The 18,488-nt window shown below is 39.9% G+C and overlaps 1 protein-coding gene across 3 annotated transcripts in view; it reads right to left on the bottom strand.

Moving 5' to 3' along the window:
* The window catches only part of LOC136840240 (uncharacterized), a 91,181-nt gene extending 74,008 nt beyond the window's left edge, over positions 1-17,173 (bottom strand). The window contains exons 1-2 of one of the 3 annotated variants that reach the window (XM_067106846.1): positions 16,595-17,173; positions 9,665-9,720 (exon numbers count right to left, since the gene is read on the bottom strand). In XM_067106846.1, coding sequence (XP_066962947.1) covers positions 9,665-9,688 — 24 coding nt within the window. In that variant the 5' untranslated portion in view covers positions 9,689-9,720; positions 16,595-17,173. The remainder of the gene's footprint in view (positions 1-9,664; positions 9,721-16,594) is intronic. The other 2 variants (XM_067106847.1, XM_067106848.1) reach the window with 2 other exon arrangements.
* Between the last annotated feature and the right edge of the window lie 1,315 nt (positions 17,174-18,488).

Below are 18,488 nucleotides of genomic sequence, written 5' to 3'. Positions count from 1 at the left end.
GCCTATTAAGCTGAGATACCACTAAGATAATGAAAATATAAAATTTTTTAAATAAAATTCATTTTTAAATACTTACTGTCTACTATGATAGCTGTATTCCCCATGTCAGGCAGGAGGACGGTAAGAGTGTGAAAAATAAAAAATTAATAAGATCATTTAGTTTGAACTGTCTATTGACCCATCCCTTTCTGGTGTTTTAAGCATCTATAGTTTTCCATCCAGTTTTTTCTTCTGTCCACATGAGTGGAGAGGTGGGGGGGGGGGGTAATACATAGCAGAGAAGTAAGTATTTAAAAAATAAATTTTACTATAAAAACTTCTATTTTTGAGATGAATCTTACTTCTTTATTATGATAGCTGATTCCTTCATTGAGCAAAGGAGGTGGCAAAGGTGAAAGGACAAATTTAATAGACCCAAGAAAACCATAAAATTCCACCAGGAATACAGGCAGTCCCCAGTTAATGGCGGGCTCGATTAACAGCGATCCGGTTTTATGGGGCTTGTCTAGTGACAAAAATCGGCATTTTTTGGCACCAAAAATCGCCGATTTCTGCTTGTCAGCACCAATAATTGGGTATTGGCGCCGATACATACCTAACAGAGGCGCCGATAACTGAAAATCGGCGCTTTTCGGCACCAATAACCCCCGAAATCGCCGAAAAAGCATCGAAAATTGCCGATTTTCGGTTGGCTGCAATTTCCGGTTATCATCTCACCCTCAGAAATGGAACCCCGTCGATAACCGGGGACTGCCTGTAAGACACTACTTACCTAGTGATTAGCATTTATCTGCTGGTACTGTCGTCAAGCAAGGACTAATTCATTAGGTAGCAAGACCTCCGAACAATGCTGGAGGGTCCTTGCTAGGGATACCACTCACTCTGATGCAAGTTGGACATAAGGCCTTGTGCCTAGTCCAGCAGAGCAACGATGGTAAAAGAACGAAGGCTCTCACCCAATATAACACGGGTACCTTCACACTCCCCAAAATTCAACAATTTCCTAACTAAATAGGAAAGGTTAGAATACACCTACCCTAACTGTTCAGGATATGAGTTACCCCGCAATAATGAGGGGCAAAAGAGCTCTGCACAATTCATATTGATTTCCACATCTTGCAGGTAGTGTGGGGCAAATACGAAATTACACCTCCAGTGTGCCACACTGACAACTTTCTCCAGAGAGGAAGTGGTTGCTACCGCTCGCACATCGTGGAATCTTACTTTAAGCTGATGGTAAAAGAGTTGAGTTTGCATGTGCTTCTCTGACCACAGCCTTGAACAGACAAGGATAAGTCAGGTTTCCCAGGGCTGCAAAAAAGGTTGACATTTTGCCTGATTTCCCTAGTCCTATGAAATATATAGAGCTGACTGGACATAGGGAAGTTTCTTCCCCATCTGGTATCAAAGAGGACAGACTGGGGATCATGAAACAGCAAGGCAGAGGATGAGACTTAAAATCATTCTTGGCCCTAAAATGGGGTAGAAAAGAAAGGACTGCTCCTTGGGTAGTAAAGCCAAAGCTAACAAAAACAAGGGTTAATTTGGAGACTTAGGAATATCAATTTGGAAGGAGCGGACAGGAATATCAATTTGGAAGGAACTGATAGTCCCCTTAATGTCCATGTTAGATGAAATGTCTAGGCCAGTATGCCTCAATACAACAGCTAACATTGATCATTACTCTTAAATAGTTGGGACTGAAAAATGTCTGTTGTAGCATAAGTAAAGTAAGAATTTAATGATGTTACTATTCACAGAGGTACGGGTGCAGGAAAGCCTTCTAGCGGAGCACCAAGCCCTATACACTGCCCATTGTCTCTGATACAATACATTAGTCAACCCCCTCCTGGAGTTAAGGATAGACTTTCTGCATTCCTTCACAAAACACCTTGCTGGTAAGGGATGGTAGAGTCTCTCCAAGCAGTCAGCTGAAGCATGGGGAGGTTTTGGTGAAACCTCATACCTCCTGGCTGTTTGAGATCTTTCCTTGATGGAAGAAGCCTTGGGCTATCTACTAACAGAGGCAGGGGATCTGGGAACCATTCACTGGGTGGCCACCAAAAGGGTCACTAAAGTCGTGCACGAATTCACAACTATATGGAATTTTGCTAGTACTGTACTCTTTTCATCATAGTAAAGGGAAGAAAGCATAGAGGTCTAGATAAGAACAGTCTAAAAGCATTGCATTGACAGCCCATGCCTGAGGATCCTGAACTGGAGAGCAGTACACTGGTAGGCGATTGTTGGACCTGGTGGCGAACAGGTACATTAGAAGAGTGCCCTATGGCTTCCACAGGTCCTTGCAGACTTGTGGATGCAAGGTCCACTTGGAGGACAGAATCTGGTCCTTCCTGCTTAGTTGGTCTGCCACAATGTTCATTTTTCCTGGCACTACCTCAGGTAACAGAAGGATTTTGCTTTCCTCTGGCCAAGTGTGAATGCAACTTGAAAGGCAGAACAACGCTTCTGACTTTATGCCTTGTTGATTGCTCAGCTATGCCAGTGCTGTTGAACTGTCTGAAAAGAGTGCTACCTTTTTGCCCAGTACTAGATCCTCTAATGCTAGCAGGGTCTTCCTCACTACCAACATCTCTAACTGAATGATATGGAGTTCTCATTCCTCTGTGGACCAAACCACAGCTAAATGCCTGTCTGCTGCAACTGGTCCTCAACCTTCTGACAATGCATCAGAATATAACGTAAGGTCTGGGCTCTTCAACTGGAAAGACACTCCTTGAAAAGTCAAGGTCGATGGTTCCACCATCTCTGAGGGTCCTCTAACTCCTTTGAGACCTGAATTTGAATGGACTTCGGCTGAACTTCCCGGTTCCTGTGCCCCTTGAGAAAGAAAAAGAGTTGGCCTTATTCTCAGCCTGGCACCTGGAACCAACTTCTCTAGTGATGCCATGGCCCCTAACAGGGACAACCATTTCTTGGCTGGCAAGGTTGTGAAGGATAGAAATTCTACTAAAATTAAAAGAAAGTTGTCTATGCCTGTCTCCATTGGAGAAACCAAGAAATTCTTGTTGTCCAGATATTCCCAGGTAACAGTTTCCAAGTTGACATTAGGTTGGAATTTGAAACATTTATCAATATTCCCCACGAACTTGTCAACTTTAAAAGAGTATCTCTTGGCCTCAGGCTCCCCCCTAAACTGGACACTAGAATCAGTCAATCATCCAGGTAGAGAAGCATCCGAATGCCTAACATGTGAGCCCACTTGCCCTACTGCACTAGGGCTCTTGTAAAAACTTGAGGAGCTGAGCTCAGACGAAAGTACATTGCCCGAAACTGGTACCCCTTGCCCTGAAAAACAAACTGCAAATATTTCCTTGAATCTGGGTGAATTGGCACATGGAAGTAAGCATCCATCAGGTCCACTAATACTATTCAATCCATGACTATTTTCCACAGCTCCTTTTAGCCCAAGAGTCTACTTCCTCTCGCAAGATCTGGAACTTCTTATTGTGAAGATAAGAGGGGAAACTAGAAGAGAACTGGCTACAGGAGGCTGGGAAAGAAAGGGGATGCTGTATCCCTCCTAAAGTACCTTCATTACCCAGGGATCTGCCTCCAGATCCTGCCAAACTGAATAAGAGGCTCAACCTCCCTTCTACTGGGGACTGGGGGCTTGGTGCATCATATTATCAGGAGCTGGATTTCTAGAACGCTTATTGTCCTTTCTGAAAGACTGAAAGGGCTGGTTCAAGGGCACCAATGACTTGCCCATTTACCTGGGGGGAACACTGAAACTTTGCGTTAACGGCAGAAGCAGCTGGTGCCTTGGTTGTGTACAGTCGATCCCAGGTATTTGCGGGGGATGCGTAACACTAACCCCCGCGAATAGCTAATATCCGTAAATACTTAAAACCCCTCTAAAAAATGCTTATAACTGCCTATTTTGATAGTTCAAAACACCAAAAACCCCTCCAAAAATGCTTATAACTGCCTATTTTGATAGTTCAAAACACCAAAAAACACTCTAAAAATGCTTATAAATGCCTATTTTGATAGTTCAAAACACCAAAAACCCCTCCAAAAATGCTTATAACTGCCTATTTTGATAGTTCAAAACACCAAAAACCCCTCTAAAAATGCTTATAACTGCCTATTTTGATAGTTCAAAACACCAAAAACCCCTCTAAAAATGCTTAAAACTGCCTATTTTGATAGTTCAAAACACCAAAAAACACTCTAAAAATGCTTATAAATGCCTATTTTAATAGTTCAAAACACCAAAAACCCCTCTAAAAATGCTTAAAACTGCCTATTTTGATAGTTCAAAACACCAAAAAACACTCTAAAAATGCTTATAAATGCCTATTTTGATAGTTCAAAACACCAAAAACCCCTCTAAAAATGCTTATAACTGCCTATTTTGATAGTTCAAAACACCAAAAAACACTCTAAAAATGCTTATAACTGCCTATTTTGATAGTTCAAAACACCAAAAACCCCTCTAAAAATGCTTATAACTGCCTATTTTGATAGTTCAAAACACCAAAATCCCCTCTAAAAATGCTTATAACTGCCTATTTTGATAGTTCAAAACACCAAAAACCCCTCCAAAAATGCTTATAACTGCCTATTTTGATATTCAAAACACCAAAAACCCCTCTAAAAATGCTTATAACTGCCTATTTTGATAGTTCAAAACACCAAAAACCCCTCCAAAAATGCTTATAACTGCCTATTTTGATAGTTCAAAACACCAAAAAACCCTCCAAAAATGCTAATAACTGCCTATTTTGATATTCAAAACACCAAAAACCCCTCTAAAAATGCTTATAACTGCCTATTTTGATAGTTCAAAACACCAAAAACCCCTCTAAAAATGCTTATAACTGCCTATTTTGATAGTTCAAAACACCAAAAACCCCTCTAAAAATGCTTATATGGGAGTCCCCGGTTAACAGAGGCATCGGTTAACGTCGTTTCGGTTTTAAGGCGCTTGGCTAATGACAACATTAACCAGATTTTTGGCCCCCGTTGGTAGTTTATCGGCGCTGATGAACCAGCTAACCGTGTCGTTAAGCGGATCATGGGCACTTTTGGCGTCATAAATGCCACTGATTCAGTTAACAGCGATTTTCAGTTCCAGGCGCTCTGCCGGTAACTGAACCCACGCTGTTCACTATGGACTACCTGTACCTATTTTAATAGTTTTATCACAAAAAGTGCATTTAGTCAAGAAAATGATATGAAAATACAGTAATTTGTGAATATTTCCCTATGAAAAATACCACGAATAGGTGAATTTTCCACGAATAATGTGTATATACGTTCCACAGAGAAATCTGCAAATAGGTGAAGCCGTGAATCCAGAACTGTGAATAGGCAGGGGTCCACTGTATGCCTAAATGTTTGAGAAGTATGCAACAAAGATCTGGTTTCCACTTCTCAACTTCTTGCACTACCGCACCTAATGCTGAGGCATCCAGTAAAGAATGTAAGCGGTGATGTGTGATACCATCCGCCTTCTTTGTTGAAGAGACAGAGGAAGCCAAAATACAATTGTTCCCTACACTTGACAACTGCTTTAGTAAAGGCATGCTCAGACTCGCCAAGAAGTCTGAAACTGCTCTATCTAAGCAGCGCAAAAAATTTGCTAAAGAGCAGAAACGATCTCACTTGCTATTTGTCTGTAGATGCTATTGCCATTTCTGATAAAGGGTAACTGCCTAGTGTCATAAGCCATAGCTCTCCTCTTTCTCATAGAGGGAAAGGAAAGGGGAAAGAACTTTTAGAAGAAACTTTCTGATGGAGCAATTTAGCCACTAAGTCAAATCTGTTCAGTGCCAACTTAGCCCGTTTTGGAGATGGAAGGGGATATGCCTTGGGTTCCTGTTTAGCAATCCCAAAGGACTTCGAATCCTGAACTACTGGTTCCTCAAAGATATCAGGAAATTTGCTAGCACAAACCTTAATCAGTCTCTGAACAGCTGATGATACTACCTGCTCTTCATCAGCATCAGAGACAAATTTGCAAGCCGCAGGCTCATAGAGGGGAAATCCTTGGGAAGCAAATGTGGCGGCTGCAGAACCCCCTACTCCCTGAGATGAAAGGAGTTTCAACTCCTCTAAAAAGGAACTGAATGGTAGCAAAAAAAACCTGTTTTATCCCAGAAGAATGGTTGGCTCCATTTTGTGCTATGGCACCTGGCATCAAGGAATCATCTGCACAGGAAACAAAGCCTTCCTGATTATTCACACCATCCTGCACTGACATTGAGATAGCAGGGGGCAAAACCAAAAATCCCGAAGGAGCTGACCTCAAAAATCTTGGCTGAGGGGAAGATACTCCACTCTGGTCTGCTACTGAGACAGTAGCAATCAAAGAAGGATCTGCTTGACTAACAAGTGAATATACTGAACCTCGGCTCTGATAAGGCGACCAAGAATACCTGAAAGACTTAAGAATGCCTAAAAGAGGCTCGAGAATGCCTAAAAGAGGCTCGAGAACACCTAAAAGAGGCTCGAGAATGACTAAAAGACGCTCGAGAATGCCTAAAAGATGCTCAAGAATACTTTGAATCCTGCCTCGGAGACTGGCAAGCAGCCCAAGGCATCCGCGATGTAGAATGCAGTTGAAGAAAATGACTAGAGTGCTCAAGAGTAGCCCAAGTCAACAAAGAAGGGGATTGAGACTGGAAGTGCGACATCTGAGAAGAGTGGGAACTACAATAGAAGCTCCTATTTCTCTGAGAAGCAGGAGAAACTATCACTGTCTTACGAGGCAGGCATCAAAAGTTCATGAGAATGCTTGAGAAAAGAAGGAGAATATGGAGAACAAATGCATTCAAACACCCAATAACGGCTACTTGCACGAAAATTCCTCATGTCAGACAAAAAATGTGGAGATGAATTGGCATACCCAGACTAACTGGGAGGCCAAGAAGAACGCGGGCTCCTGGTGCCAGGCGAAAGTCTAATGGTAAGGAAGTGTTCAGTGTCAGGTGAGTACCTGCTGTCAAGTGCGTGTCAGATGGCAGGTGAATGCTTACAAGCAAGAGAGCTTGCGATGCAAAGCGAGCGCCTACTTCCAGGTGAACTCCTGCCTCCTGGCAAGTGCCTGCTGTCAAGCGAGCATACAATGTCAGGCGAACGCCTCCAAGTGAATACCGAATCATCTTGCAAGGGAAGGCTACAGGAAGAACCTGGATAGGGATCGCCATGAGTACGTGGCCTCCAGCAAGGCCTATGGGATACAAAATCAGATATTGAGTGAGTGCACTTAACCTTATCTAGCATATCTACCTCCTGCCTGGCTCCTGGTTTCTAAGCGCTCACTCCGCAAACAGTTGTGGGCACATTATATTGTTCGTGTTACGTGCAGTTACAGTATGTAACTTGAAACAGTTTTACTTTATAGCCTTCTCTTTCGTACTGTTACAGAAACTGACACTGAATTCCCTTATTTATAATTTAATCATCTTTAGCATTACTTTATTTAATATTTCATCAGTCTGTTTATTTTAATCCTTTAACATTACCCTTTTCTGCAACAAGAAGGTTACTAACTACAATTTTTACTGAAATTCGCTTGATCTTATCGTGCTTATATTTCTGTGACCAAGTGCCAACCTGTACGTGACACGCACTAAGTTGGCCAGAGGAAGAAGACGACAGGCACAAACCATTTCCACTCCTGGACATACCCTACTTCCCTGTACCTCTAACAGTAGAAAGAGCATCACAGGCTGTGGCTAGGGCATGGTTACCAGGGAAGGAGGCTGTTGGCACTTTCTCTGCTGCATGGGGGAAACCCGAAAAAGGGCAAATAATTGGGCTGATAAAGCAGCAAGAAGCACTAAGACTAACTACATTACTTCTGATTGCCAAACCTCATATCCTGACAATAAGGAGAGCTTTGAGAAGAAAATTTTGAAGGAGAAGCATTACTAAGAAAACAAGGAGAATGGCAAGAGCTGCTATCTGAAAGGTTGTGAAAAATGAGAAACTTACTCCTAACCTCCCTTCCTCTCCTACAGTTAGAAGAATGTTTTCCTGTTCTTACCTGCTTCTCACATCTGCTTATACTTTAAATAAATATTCATTATTTCATCTGACCAACCAATACACTGATCTAGCAATCATTATTCCTACATTTAACACATTCGTTGTAACCGTCATAAACTGAAGAGTAAAGCCAGGTAAGTACCCTCTTACCATACAGACTGGAAACAACTTGTCTTTCTCCTCTTTTGAAGATATCCTATATAATGACAAATATAAAGCACAAGAAAACCCAAACCAAATTCAGATAACCTAATCAACAAAATTACCCAAACACTTTCCAATGCATCCTCATAGGCCGACATCAGAGAAAAAACTAAATGGAAAACTATAGATGCTCAAACCACCAGAAAGGGATGGGTGAATAGATGGTTCAAACTAAACAAACCTATTAATTTTTTACTTTTCACACACTATCATCCTCCCGCCTGACATGGGAAATACAGCTATCATAATAGGAGAAGGTAAGATTCATTCAAAAAATTCTCATTTTAATGAAATCTTTTAAAAGCACTTTTCATACGCTAAAATTTAAAACGGAGCCAAGACGTGTAAAAATACAAGAACACATGATCTAGGAAAAAAAAAAATAGTAGTGCTCAGAGGGGATGCCCAGGTGCAAAAAAAAAAAAAAAAATTGTATTTTAACTTGTAACAGGAGTATTATTGGGAAACACTACTCCGTAGGAAACCGAAAACTACGAACTCAACTTTCCTGAGTAGACGACTGCTACATCTCAGCATTAAAATTCTGCACAACATAAAAAATTCTTGCAGCAGAAATATATAGATGGAATGGAATGGAATATAGAGTTTAGGCCAGAGGCCAAGCACTATGAGGCCATTCAGCGCTGGACAGGAAATTGAGAGTAAGTAGGTTTGAAAGGTGTAACAGAGGAAAACCTCGCAGCTGCACTTTGAAATAATTGTTAGGAGAGGGTGGATAGCAAGATAGAAGAAATATATGAATGGAGGTAGTGTAAAAGGAACGCAAGGGGTTACAACTAGGGGCCGAAGGGATGCTGCAAAGAACCTTTAGTAATGCCTACAGTGCACGCTGTGAGGTGCACTGACGGCTCTACCCCCCGATGTGGATGATGCTGACTTACAGACAGACTTAAAGGTAATAGAGGGGCCTGACCTGCCTGTGACACTGTTCCCACAACTGAGGAAGATGGTTGAATTGTGCTCTTCTTGGTAGCCACTGAAAGGCAGGATGTGTCCTCCTGTCCAATTATATTCTATCACAGTGCTAACAATGACACTATTCTGCCCTAGATAAAGAGAATTCTTGATATAGTTGGCCTGCCCTATGGAACCCCAGTGGGACCACAAAGGTGACTCCTTTCAAGACAAGCAATCACTATACTATTGATATCCTACCTTCACAAGGCCTGCAATTATCAAATAGTAATGAACAACCATAAAACAACTTTTTAAGCCTTAAATTACCATAAAAATATTACATTCAGTGGCCACTGAAACTTCTCAGAATGCAGAACCTGAAGCCAAACAACTTGGTTGATATTATGTTTCAACTAGGAATTCCTGTGGTTAGGCTAAAAGTGAACTTCTCAAAATTTTTGCTATAAACCAAGCTGTTTTGTATTTCTGCACTCACATTAAGGCCATAGTATGTACTCACCTTAGTTCCATGACCTCTGCTCATCTCTTCAGATGCCCTTTACCCAGGTTCAACATCTAGAAAAAAAAAAAAAAAATGACCATATTACATGGCATGCTCTAGAAAAAAATATACAAAAATACAGTAATGTTTCTCAAAAAATATCTATAATAAATGATACTGACATGGACTCTGGCTGGAAAAAACAAATTCATTTACTGTATAATGAGTTTACTTATTGAGAATATTTTAGTTAATACAGTTTAGACAAAGTGGCCTAGTTCTTGCATCCGTATAAATTTACCAGTTTATACTTTTGTGGCATAATGGCTGAAATATGAGAAAAAAACTTTTTGAGATATGGGAAACAAATAAAACTCACATGGCTCATGAGCTTAAGCTTAAGTACAAAGCTACCCAAAGACTTAACATGTCTAACTGTCCCAGGGGCTGGGGGCTATCATATAAAAAATGAGCATCACCAGCTTCAATGATTTTGGTACCATCTGTGGCTTAACTCTGACAGTTTTGTCCTGGAACACTGCATTACAATTTTATCATGGAATACTACATGACTATAATTTGATCAGTTTAAATGGTTAGTTGTCATCAGCACTCAAAACATAGTTAAGCTGTGTCAAATTTTAATAAAATGGACAAACATACATACATACATACATTCATTCAATAAGCCTCATGGCAAAGTAATTAGGCCAATGATCACATGGACCTATGTTTGTAAAAAGGCAAAATGAGATAAGAATGAAGAAGGGTAAGGAACAGATTGTTTTGTCTGACTGTGCATAGGCTAACGTGGTGAGTTTGAATGAGAGTGAAGATGTGAAGGTAGAAGGAAATCCATGGTTGTGGGAAAAAATCAAATTAAAGGAATACTGGCAAAGTTAGCTTGCATCTCAGTGCCATCAGGACTGATGGGAATTCAAAATAAACAAAATAATAATAGCTAGCTGACCTGGATCAACTGTTTTTAATCATCTGTTTCCTACCAGGTGATGTTGGAATGTTTATATGCTTGTCAGAATTCTTCATGACCACTCACTAAGATATGGGGAGGCTGGGTGGATTTCCACTTTAACAGGAGGCAAGTATCCAAATTATTACAGTAATTTTATTACGTTATAAAAATTTTCATTATTTAGGATGATTTGTACCTACTGTTAAAATTAGCTGACTACCACACTGAATGAAGGTGGGGGGTTAGTGCCACTAGAGAAACATCCGCTCAACCATATGAACTAACAGCTTCTATTTAAAAGGGAAAAAGCACTTAAACATTCTTGTGTGATCCTTCCTGGTATGTACTGTTACCAGATGGTGGACACAGCAGGGTGTATGGTCACTGTAGCGAGCTTATCAGAGGCTCCTTAAAAGGAAAAAGAACTCTTATCTTGTAGAGTACTAGTGATTCCTGTGCCTGAGTCGAAAGTCCATATTGCACAGTCCAAAATTAATGACAATGATTACCTTCAGATATGAAGGTACTGTATTAATATTTGAAAACTAGTAAATAATTTTTTTTTATAACTCTATTTAGTCAAGAAAATAACCTGAAAATACAGTAATTAGTGAATATGCTCTAAGAAAAAATCCGCAAATTACTGAATTTTCTGCGACTTATTGAAAAATACATTACACAGAAAAATCTGCGAATAACTGAAGCTGCGAATACAGAGCCATGATATAGCGGGGATCCATTGTAAACCCAGTCACACTATGATACCTTTTCCTATTTATCAGGTCCAATAAATTTTACTAAAAATGGAAAATTACACAAATTAACCCAAATTAATATATAATGATATATGGGACTCTTGGACTCAAACCTGGGAACAATTTCTATGGGTTTAAGAGCCCCTCACCGTGTCAAGGTGGTCCCATGTTGAGGGGTCATTTTGCCTGAATGTGTGACAAGCCTAAGACTAAGTGTACATTTTGCGGGATAGTAGCTAAGTGTTATTTTGGTTTTTACTAAATGCCAATCACACCTAATGGCACGAAGGTATAAGCTACCTTTAACGTACATAAGATTCATTCCAAATAATCAGGAAATCTGCTAGCACAGACCTTAATCGGTCCAAGAAAAGCTGACGATACTACCTGCTCTTCATCAGTATCAATTTCATAAGCCTCAGACTCAGAGGGACATCCCGGGGAAGCAGGTGGTGACAAAGCAGAAGACGATGACAACTTTGACATCTTTACACCAGCCGAGGTCAAAGCCATTGACAAGGATCGCATAAGTAGAGCCCCAAACTCCTTGGGACACATCACCGAAAGGGCATGGTGAATAATGGTGTATGTGGAAGCAGTGAGAAAGAAAGTAGAGACAATCACCATCGAAGTCGTCATGGTCACTGTAATCACAGTAACAGGAGTCACCTTCACAGCAGAGGTGACTCAGCAAAGCCTTAACACTCTGCTCCCTCGAAATGGCTAGGGATGGCCATAACTCTGAGTTTCTCTCCATCCTCCAAACCTGAAAGAACAGTCCGGTTAGTTAACAGGTCTTCATTCTGCCCCAAGAGGGAGTGTCCACAGTGGAAGACTCCTTCAAGTGGAACAAAGTCTGAAATGAAGGGCCTCTCTCTTTTGCCAGCTCGCCACCGAACAATCTCCCTTCAGAGTTGAAACAGCAGGTGGAAGCTTAGGTGTCACCAGTGGAATAATCCACTCTGATGACACTGGGAAGGACTTATTAGCCTTCTTTTTCTTACTTGCAAACCTCACCCACTGCTCTGATGGCCACTCCCAGCACTCGGAACAAGGACCCTTCCTACTGCAACAATGCTTCCTGAAATATGCAGTGTGTGAGGGTCTATTTCAGAGCTAGACATGAACATTTTATATGGCTTGTCTTTCCCAGGACCATGCCGAACAGCAATGGTTATCCTTGTTGTAGAGGAGGGTGAAGGATAAAATGATTTGTGGGTTTCTTCCATAATAAAAAAAAAAAAAACAGCAAGCTGCACAAACACAGACCAAAACAAACATATGTTGTACAACTTAAAATACTCAAGAAAAACAAGCATGCAAAATATATAAGAAAATATTTTTAAAAAATGAACTTGACTCCAAAACAGCAAAAGCTAGTGTAGAGTCCTGAAAGAAAGATGTCTGCTGCCAATGGCAGGTGAAAGCAAATTGGAGTGCAGACCAACAGCTGGGGAGGGATTCCCCCTACATGTAGAAAGTTAACTACCCTGTCAGTGAGATATTTCATGGCTATTCCAGCTCACAAGCTTATCCTAGAGTAAAGGATGAAGGTTTGTGTTTGCATAAGAACAAAATTATAATAAAAAAAAATCTATATGAAAATGTATTTACCTAAAGTCAGAACATTACAGCAAATTAAAGATTTCACTATTCTCAATACTGTACTGTACCACAACAGGAAATGGTATTAGGGGAACTACTGTACACATAAGAGAAAAATAATCCATCTCACAATTTATACTCTGACACCCATGCCCTTACCCACCATTTGCCTACCGTGTCACCAAGCTCAATGATGGTTTCCCACTAGTGCTATGGGATACTCTTACACTGAAGGTTATGGTTTGTATTCCTGCAACAACAGCTGGCCTTTTCTAAAGCCCATTGTCAATGATGTAGCGAAGCATAAAGGCTTTTACCTTTGTTATCCCAAAGGAACCTCAAAGGAAACTGCACTCTAGATAAAAAAAAAAATCCCGAATGTTATTCTCCATTTCTTCAACTCTGCTTTAACCTTATTTTTGAGGAAGGGTTAAGGAGGATTGTTCTCATTAGTAACCAATATTGAAAAGAGACCACAAACATTGTGATCTTTCATGGTCACATTAGCTAAAAGGTTTGTTGACAAGTGAGAGAGGAAGAACAATGCCTACTCCCCCTTCTTCTCCTCAACAGAGACAGAAAAAGGGTCATGGCAGATTCTGTCATTGTGATGAATCACTAGTCCAACAATGTTGTACCCTAGAAGAAAGTCTTGGTGACCAATTCCATGGTTTCTATTCTAGAAATGGAGAATAAAATCCCCTCTGCACAAAGCAATTCCAAAGCAAGGTTTTTCATCAACCAACAGATTGGTGGGTTCCTCTGCACAGGCAGCTCTTAAGAACAACTGGAGGATAGAGAATTCCGTAATTAAGAGATCAAATAATGTATTTCCTCTAGAATTCCTCACATGGATATGGTCTAGGGCAACTGAAAAGATTTTGCAGATACCTGGGCAAAACTCAAGGTGCAGGCAATGAACACTCGAGTATCGAGGAGTAGTCCTGGTCACTTCCCTGACATCATTGTGCTCACAAATAAACTAAATAACCTTGTGAAAATGTTTTGGATCATCATCATCCATCTGGCCCTCATGTCTCAAAACGAAAGCCAAACCAGCCAGGCTGGCTCTGCTACCTGATCAAGGACAACAAACCAACTGTCCTGTGCACATCAGCACCAAGCTGCACTTGAGATGGACCACATCTGTTCGAAATCAGTACTGTGCCCAGGATGGTCAAGAGACCAATCACAAGCAAATACAGGGGCATACCAAGACCACTCTAGAGAATTTTAATGACCTACAGTCAAGAAAGTGTAGACTCTTCCTTATATATCATCAAATAGACATGAACAAGTGAAGAGTCAAAGACAGTCCTCCCCCTTGGACATGCAAGCGATAGGGAGCAGACCCATGCGATGGAAATCTGTCATCAGAGAATTCATGGCATAATCAACTGCCTCACAAACAGGTGCTGGGATCACAACGCTCACTACAGAAGAGAGACAGTCCTGAGGTTATGCTTCTACTGATCTGGAGATGGGGAAGACAAGGAGGAAGATTAAGAAGAGGAGAATTATGATGAGGAAATAAGCAAAGCAGGGATCAAGTCAGGCAAATAATAGGAAAAAGGAGATGAGACCATCTCAACAAAGCCTTCTACTTCTTCCTCCTTAACCCATACTTCTCTACTAGGTAGGCAACTAAGAAACAGTCTCTTAGCAGTTCAAGGATGATGCACACTCCTGCCTCTAATGACGATCTACGTCACAGGACAGGCAATGAGAATCTAGCACTAAATCATGTCCATGACATCTACGAAGATCACTTTTCCTGTATAACTATCAGGCATAATCATTCTTACTATGGTCAACACCATGACAAGCATGCATGCCAAAGTCATCAAAAACACATAAGAGAAAAGCTTCAAGTTACGAGTTAAGCTTTTCTGAATGTCTACACAGCATCCCAACCAAAGAAAAGGTGACACTGGTTATAGTGTGAATAGATGGGTACTGCAACCCAATACACTTGCTAGGTAACATCTTGCTGCCAAGCTTGAACAATTGGACTTGCTTTTGCCATATAAAAATGAAGGCTTCTATTCTTGAAGAAACAAGGAGATTTTTAGATGCCCCTATAGCTGTGTTGATTGTTTGGTATCAATCAAGTCAATAAAAATTCTGATCTCATAGTGCACCCAAATTATAAAGCAGTGGCCAGTGTGTCAGCTGATACAATGGCTCTTAGGGGTAAAGTAAGGTTAGGTTCAGATGGATCCCTGTATTTCACTACTTTTTTTTTTGTTAAGATGGATCCCTTTATTTCACTACTTTTTTTTTGTTAAGATGGATCCCTGTATTTCACTACTTTTTTTTTTGGTTAAGATGGATCCCTTTATTTCACTATTTTTTTTTGTTAAGATGGATCCCTGTATTTCACTACTTTTTTTGGTTAAGATGGATCCCTGTATTTCACTATTTTTTTTTTTTAAGATGGATCCCTGTATTTCACTACTTATTTTTTTTTGGTTAAGATGGATCCCTGTATTTCACTATTTTTTTTTTTTGTCAAGATGGATCCCTGTATTTCACTACTTTTTTTTTTTGGTTAAGATGGATCCCTGTATTTCACTACTTTTTTTTTTTAAGATGGATCCTGTATTTCACTACTTTTTTTTTTGGTTAAGATGGATCCCTGTATTTCACTACTTTTTTTTTTAAGATGGATCCCTGTATTTCACTTTTTTTTTTTTTGTTAAGATGGATCCCTGTATTTCACTACTTTTTTTTTGGGTTAAGATGGATCCCTGTATTTCACTACTTTTTTATATTACCCACTCAAAATTATAAGAGCATACTTCACATTTTGTACTCTACTTAAGATCTGAAAATAACATTTACCACAATATGTAATGATTACCCAGCACTTCTCAACCACTGTCACCTCAAACCCTGGGGGGCATAAGGCACTGCTAGGGGTTTCACGAGACAGCGATGAACAGGCTAGGGTGGGTAGCCTCGAAGCATTTTGAATCACAAATCACCCGTTTAGTTGAAATCTGGGGTAGTTTGCTCAGCGACAGGAATTCCTCTGAGCGGAATTTAAGTCCATGGTCCCCATGATTAGTGTTAGCCTCCTTGGAAGGGGAGCACTGGCCAGGTAAGGGTATGGCACCCTCACTGAGGTTAGGAAGGTAAGGTCTGGTTAGGTCAAACTACTAATCCAACATCAGTAGGTTTTCATTCACATAAATAAAACCTAGAGTAGGCAGACAGGGATAACTATTCAGTGTTACTTGGGAGGGGGTCCAGGGGATGGGGGGGGGAGGCCCTTCCAGCCAGGTCAGGTCACGGCGGCCTAATTGAGGTCAGAAAGATAAGGTCTGGTTAGGTCAGGACAAGGCATTCTAGGAAAGGATGGAACTTCTCATGCCTAAAAATAATGTTTGCCTTATAAAAAGTAAGTTTATGAAAGAGAGAGGTTAACAGAGGTAATATTTCAGTGGAGCTTTTAGGTTTAGGCTTATGGGAATAATTTTGGACAAAAAATATTTATTTGGGTAGGGGTATGCGACGATGTATTTGCACTACGTATTTTTCAGTTCCGATGACCAAATCATTTAACAGGCAACACATGACTTCATCTATAACAATAATAACGAGGAAACTTACGAGTCAAGAGCGGAGAAGTACACGAATCCTTACTTAGATGACGAGGGCACTGATGACAACACAAAACATAGATAACCGCGCCATCTTTTGTTTACTTTCACTACTAAGCATCCTGTCCGAATGCTATTCTGACATCAGTTCGATAACCTAAATTTCACGAAGAAAATTAACGAAACGCGAGTTCTAGCCATAATGCTTCTATTAGGCGCGATTTCATCAGAAAATTATAAAATGATTTAACATTATATATATTCTTTGCGGATTAACATACCCACTTACGCGAACGGACTCGCTTGGTGCGGACACTTCAAGGGATTTTTCTGGCTCTAATTATGAGAGCTTATATAGGAATTCTGGCCATTCAATTCTGTAATTCATTTAATTTCTTACTTGGTATGCTTTAATACTCTTACTTTATAACTACATAGAATAAACAGTAAAGATACGTGTCATAATGAAGAGCTAATTCAAAACAAGGTCGTATTTGCTTACGACCGAAGCAGACGGTTTTTCAAGTGCAGTGGAAATTTGTTTCCGAAGGAAAACCCCATAAATAGATGTTTAAATGGAAAATGAAAACTAACATTATCATGATTTTTGGAGAAGATTTCGCTGGAGCGAGGCTGATACTGACCTATAGCGTTATCAAAAGTAAAAACTAGGTTATTGTAAAATTACTGATTTTAGAATAAGTTAAAGGCAGGTGAAAACTTACAGAGAACAAAAAATAACCAAAGTTCAAGGTGGAATGGATACAGGTTTATAATAATTCTTAGGCCTAGGTCTCTCGTAAATATAAAACTTCCAGTTAGAAAAAAAAATAATAAATAAGAATATATGATACTTTTTCGTAAATGTTTAATTTATTAAAAACATACACAAAACATATTCTTTCAGTGTTTAGAAACAAAACATTTTAGGAACTTAAGATGTCTAAACATCATTCATTTTAAGATACTTCAAATAACATCTTAGAAAAAAAAAGTCTCTGGTATGTTCTTTGGTTAAATGAAGAGAATTCTAGATAAATTCGCTTAATGACAGTCGGAAATCTCTAATATGATGTTAGACTAAATTAAGAGAATTCTAGATTAATGGCTTGATGGCCGTGTGCTGTTTTGAGGTTGAAAAATACCCTCAAAGTGTTGGTCAAAATACTTAATATACATTTTGTTTCAAAAACGATGTACATACGTAAAGGAGATCATTTTTGTATTATATTTAACAAAGTACAAATTAATCAAAAGCACAGAAAGATCCAGTCTATTACACGCAGCTACATGCCAAATGTACACAATGGCAGTTAGCCGTGAGTTTCGGATCGTTCAGTATGGAAGTGTAACATGTGTTTGGTTTCTCTATCGTCGGTGACAGACACACACATGGTATGATTATATACTAACTGGTATGATTATATACTAACTGTATCCAAAATGGTGCGCGCTAATCTTCCGCCCCTTAGGGATGAACGTAATGACATTAACATAAGACGAATTTCTCATGATATCAGTGTATTTCTCAAATTATCTCGACTGTACTGCATTGTATACACCTTTTTCTATGCTATTTAGTAAAAAAAAAAAATCATCAATAAACAATATGACCGTGCGGAGCTCTTCCTCAGAATAACCCAACAAATAACCGCAGGAATATCGTCTGGCTGATCGTTTCGGCTTCCCTCTTGAAAAAATGCTAAAAGCACTGCATCTCATTTCTGTCAGTGTTCGACGACGGGACATAGAATTTTCTTGTCTAGCCTTCTATCTCGCCTGACTGGTCTGTCTAGCCTTCCGTTTTATCTTGTCTAATTACACCAACAAGCAGCTGCTATTTATATGAACGTCAGCTCTCGAAAATTCTGGCATACGCACACACACACACACCCTCTCAAAGA

Source organism: Macrobrachium rosenbergii, chromosome 7 (assembly GCF_040412425.1).
Source record: "Macrobrachium rosenbergii isolate ZJJX-2024 chromosome 7, ASM4041242v1, whole genome shotgun sequence".
In the NCBI taxonomy this organism is placed as follows: domain Eukaryota; kingdom Metazoa; phylum Arthropoda; class Malacostraca; order Decapoda; family Palaemonidae; genus Macrobrachium; species Macrobrachium rosenbergii.
The sequence above is the reverse complement of the archived record's forward strand: the minus strand, read 5'-3'. Positions and strand labels throughout refer to the sequence as shown.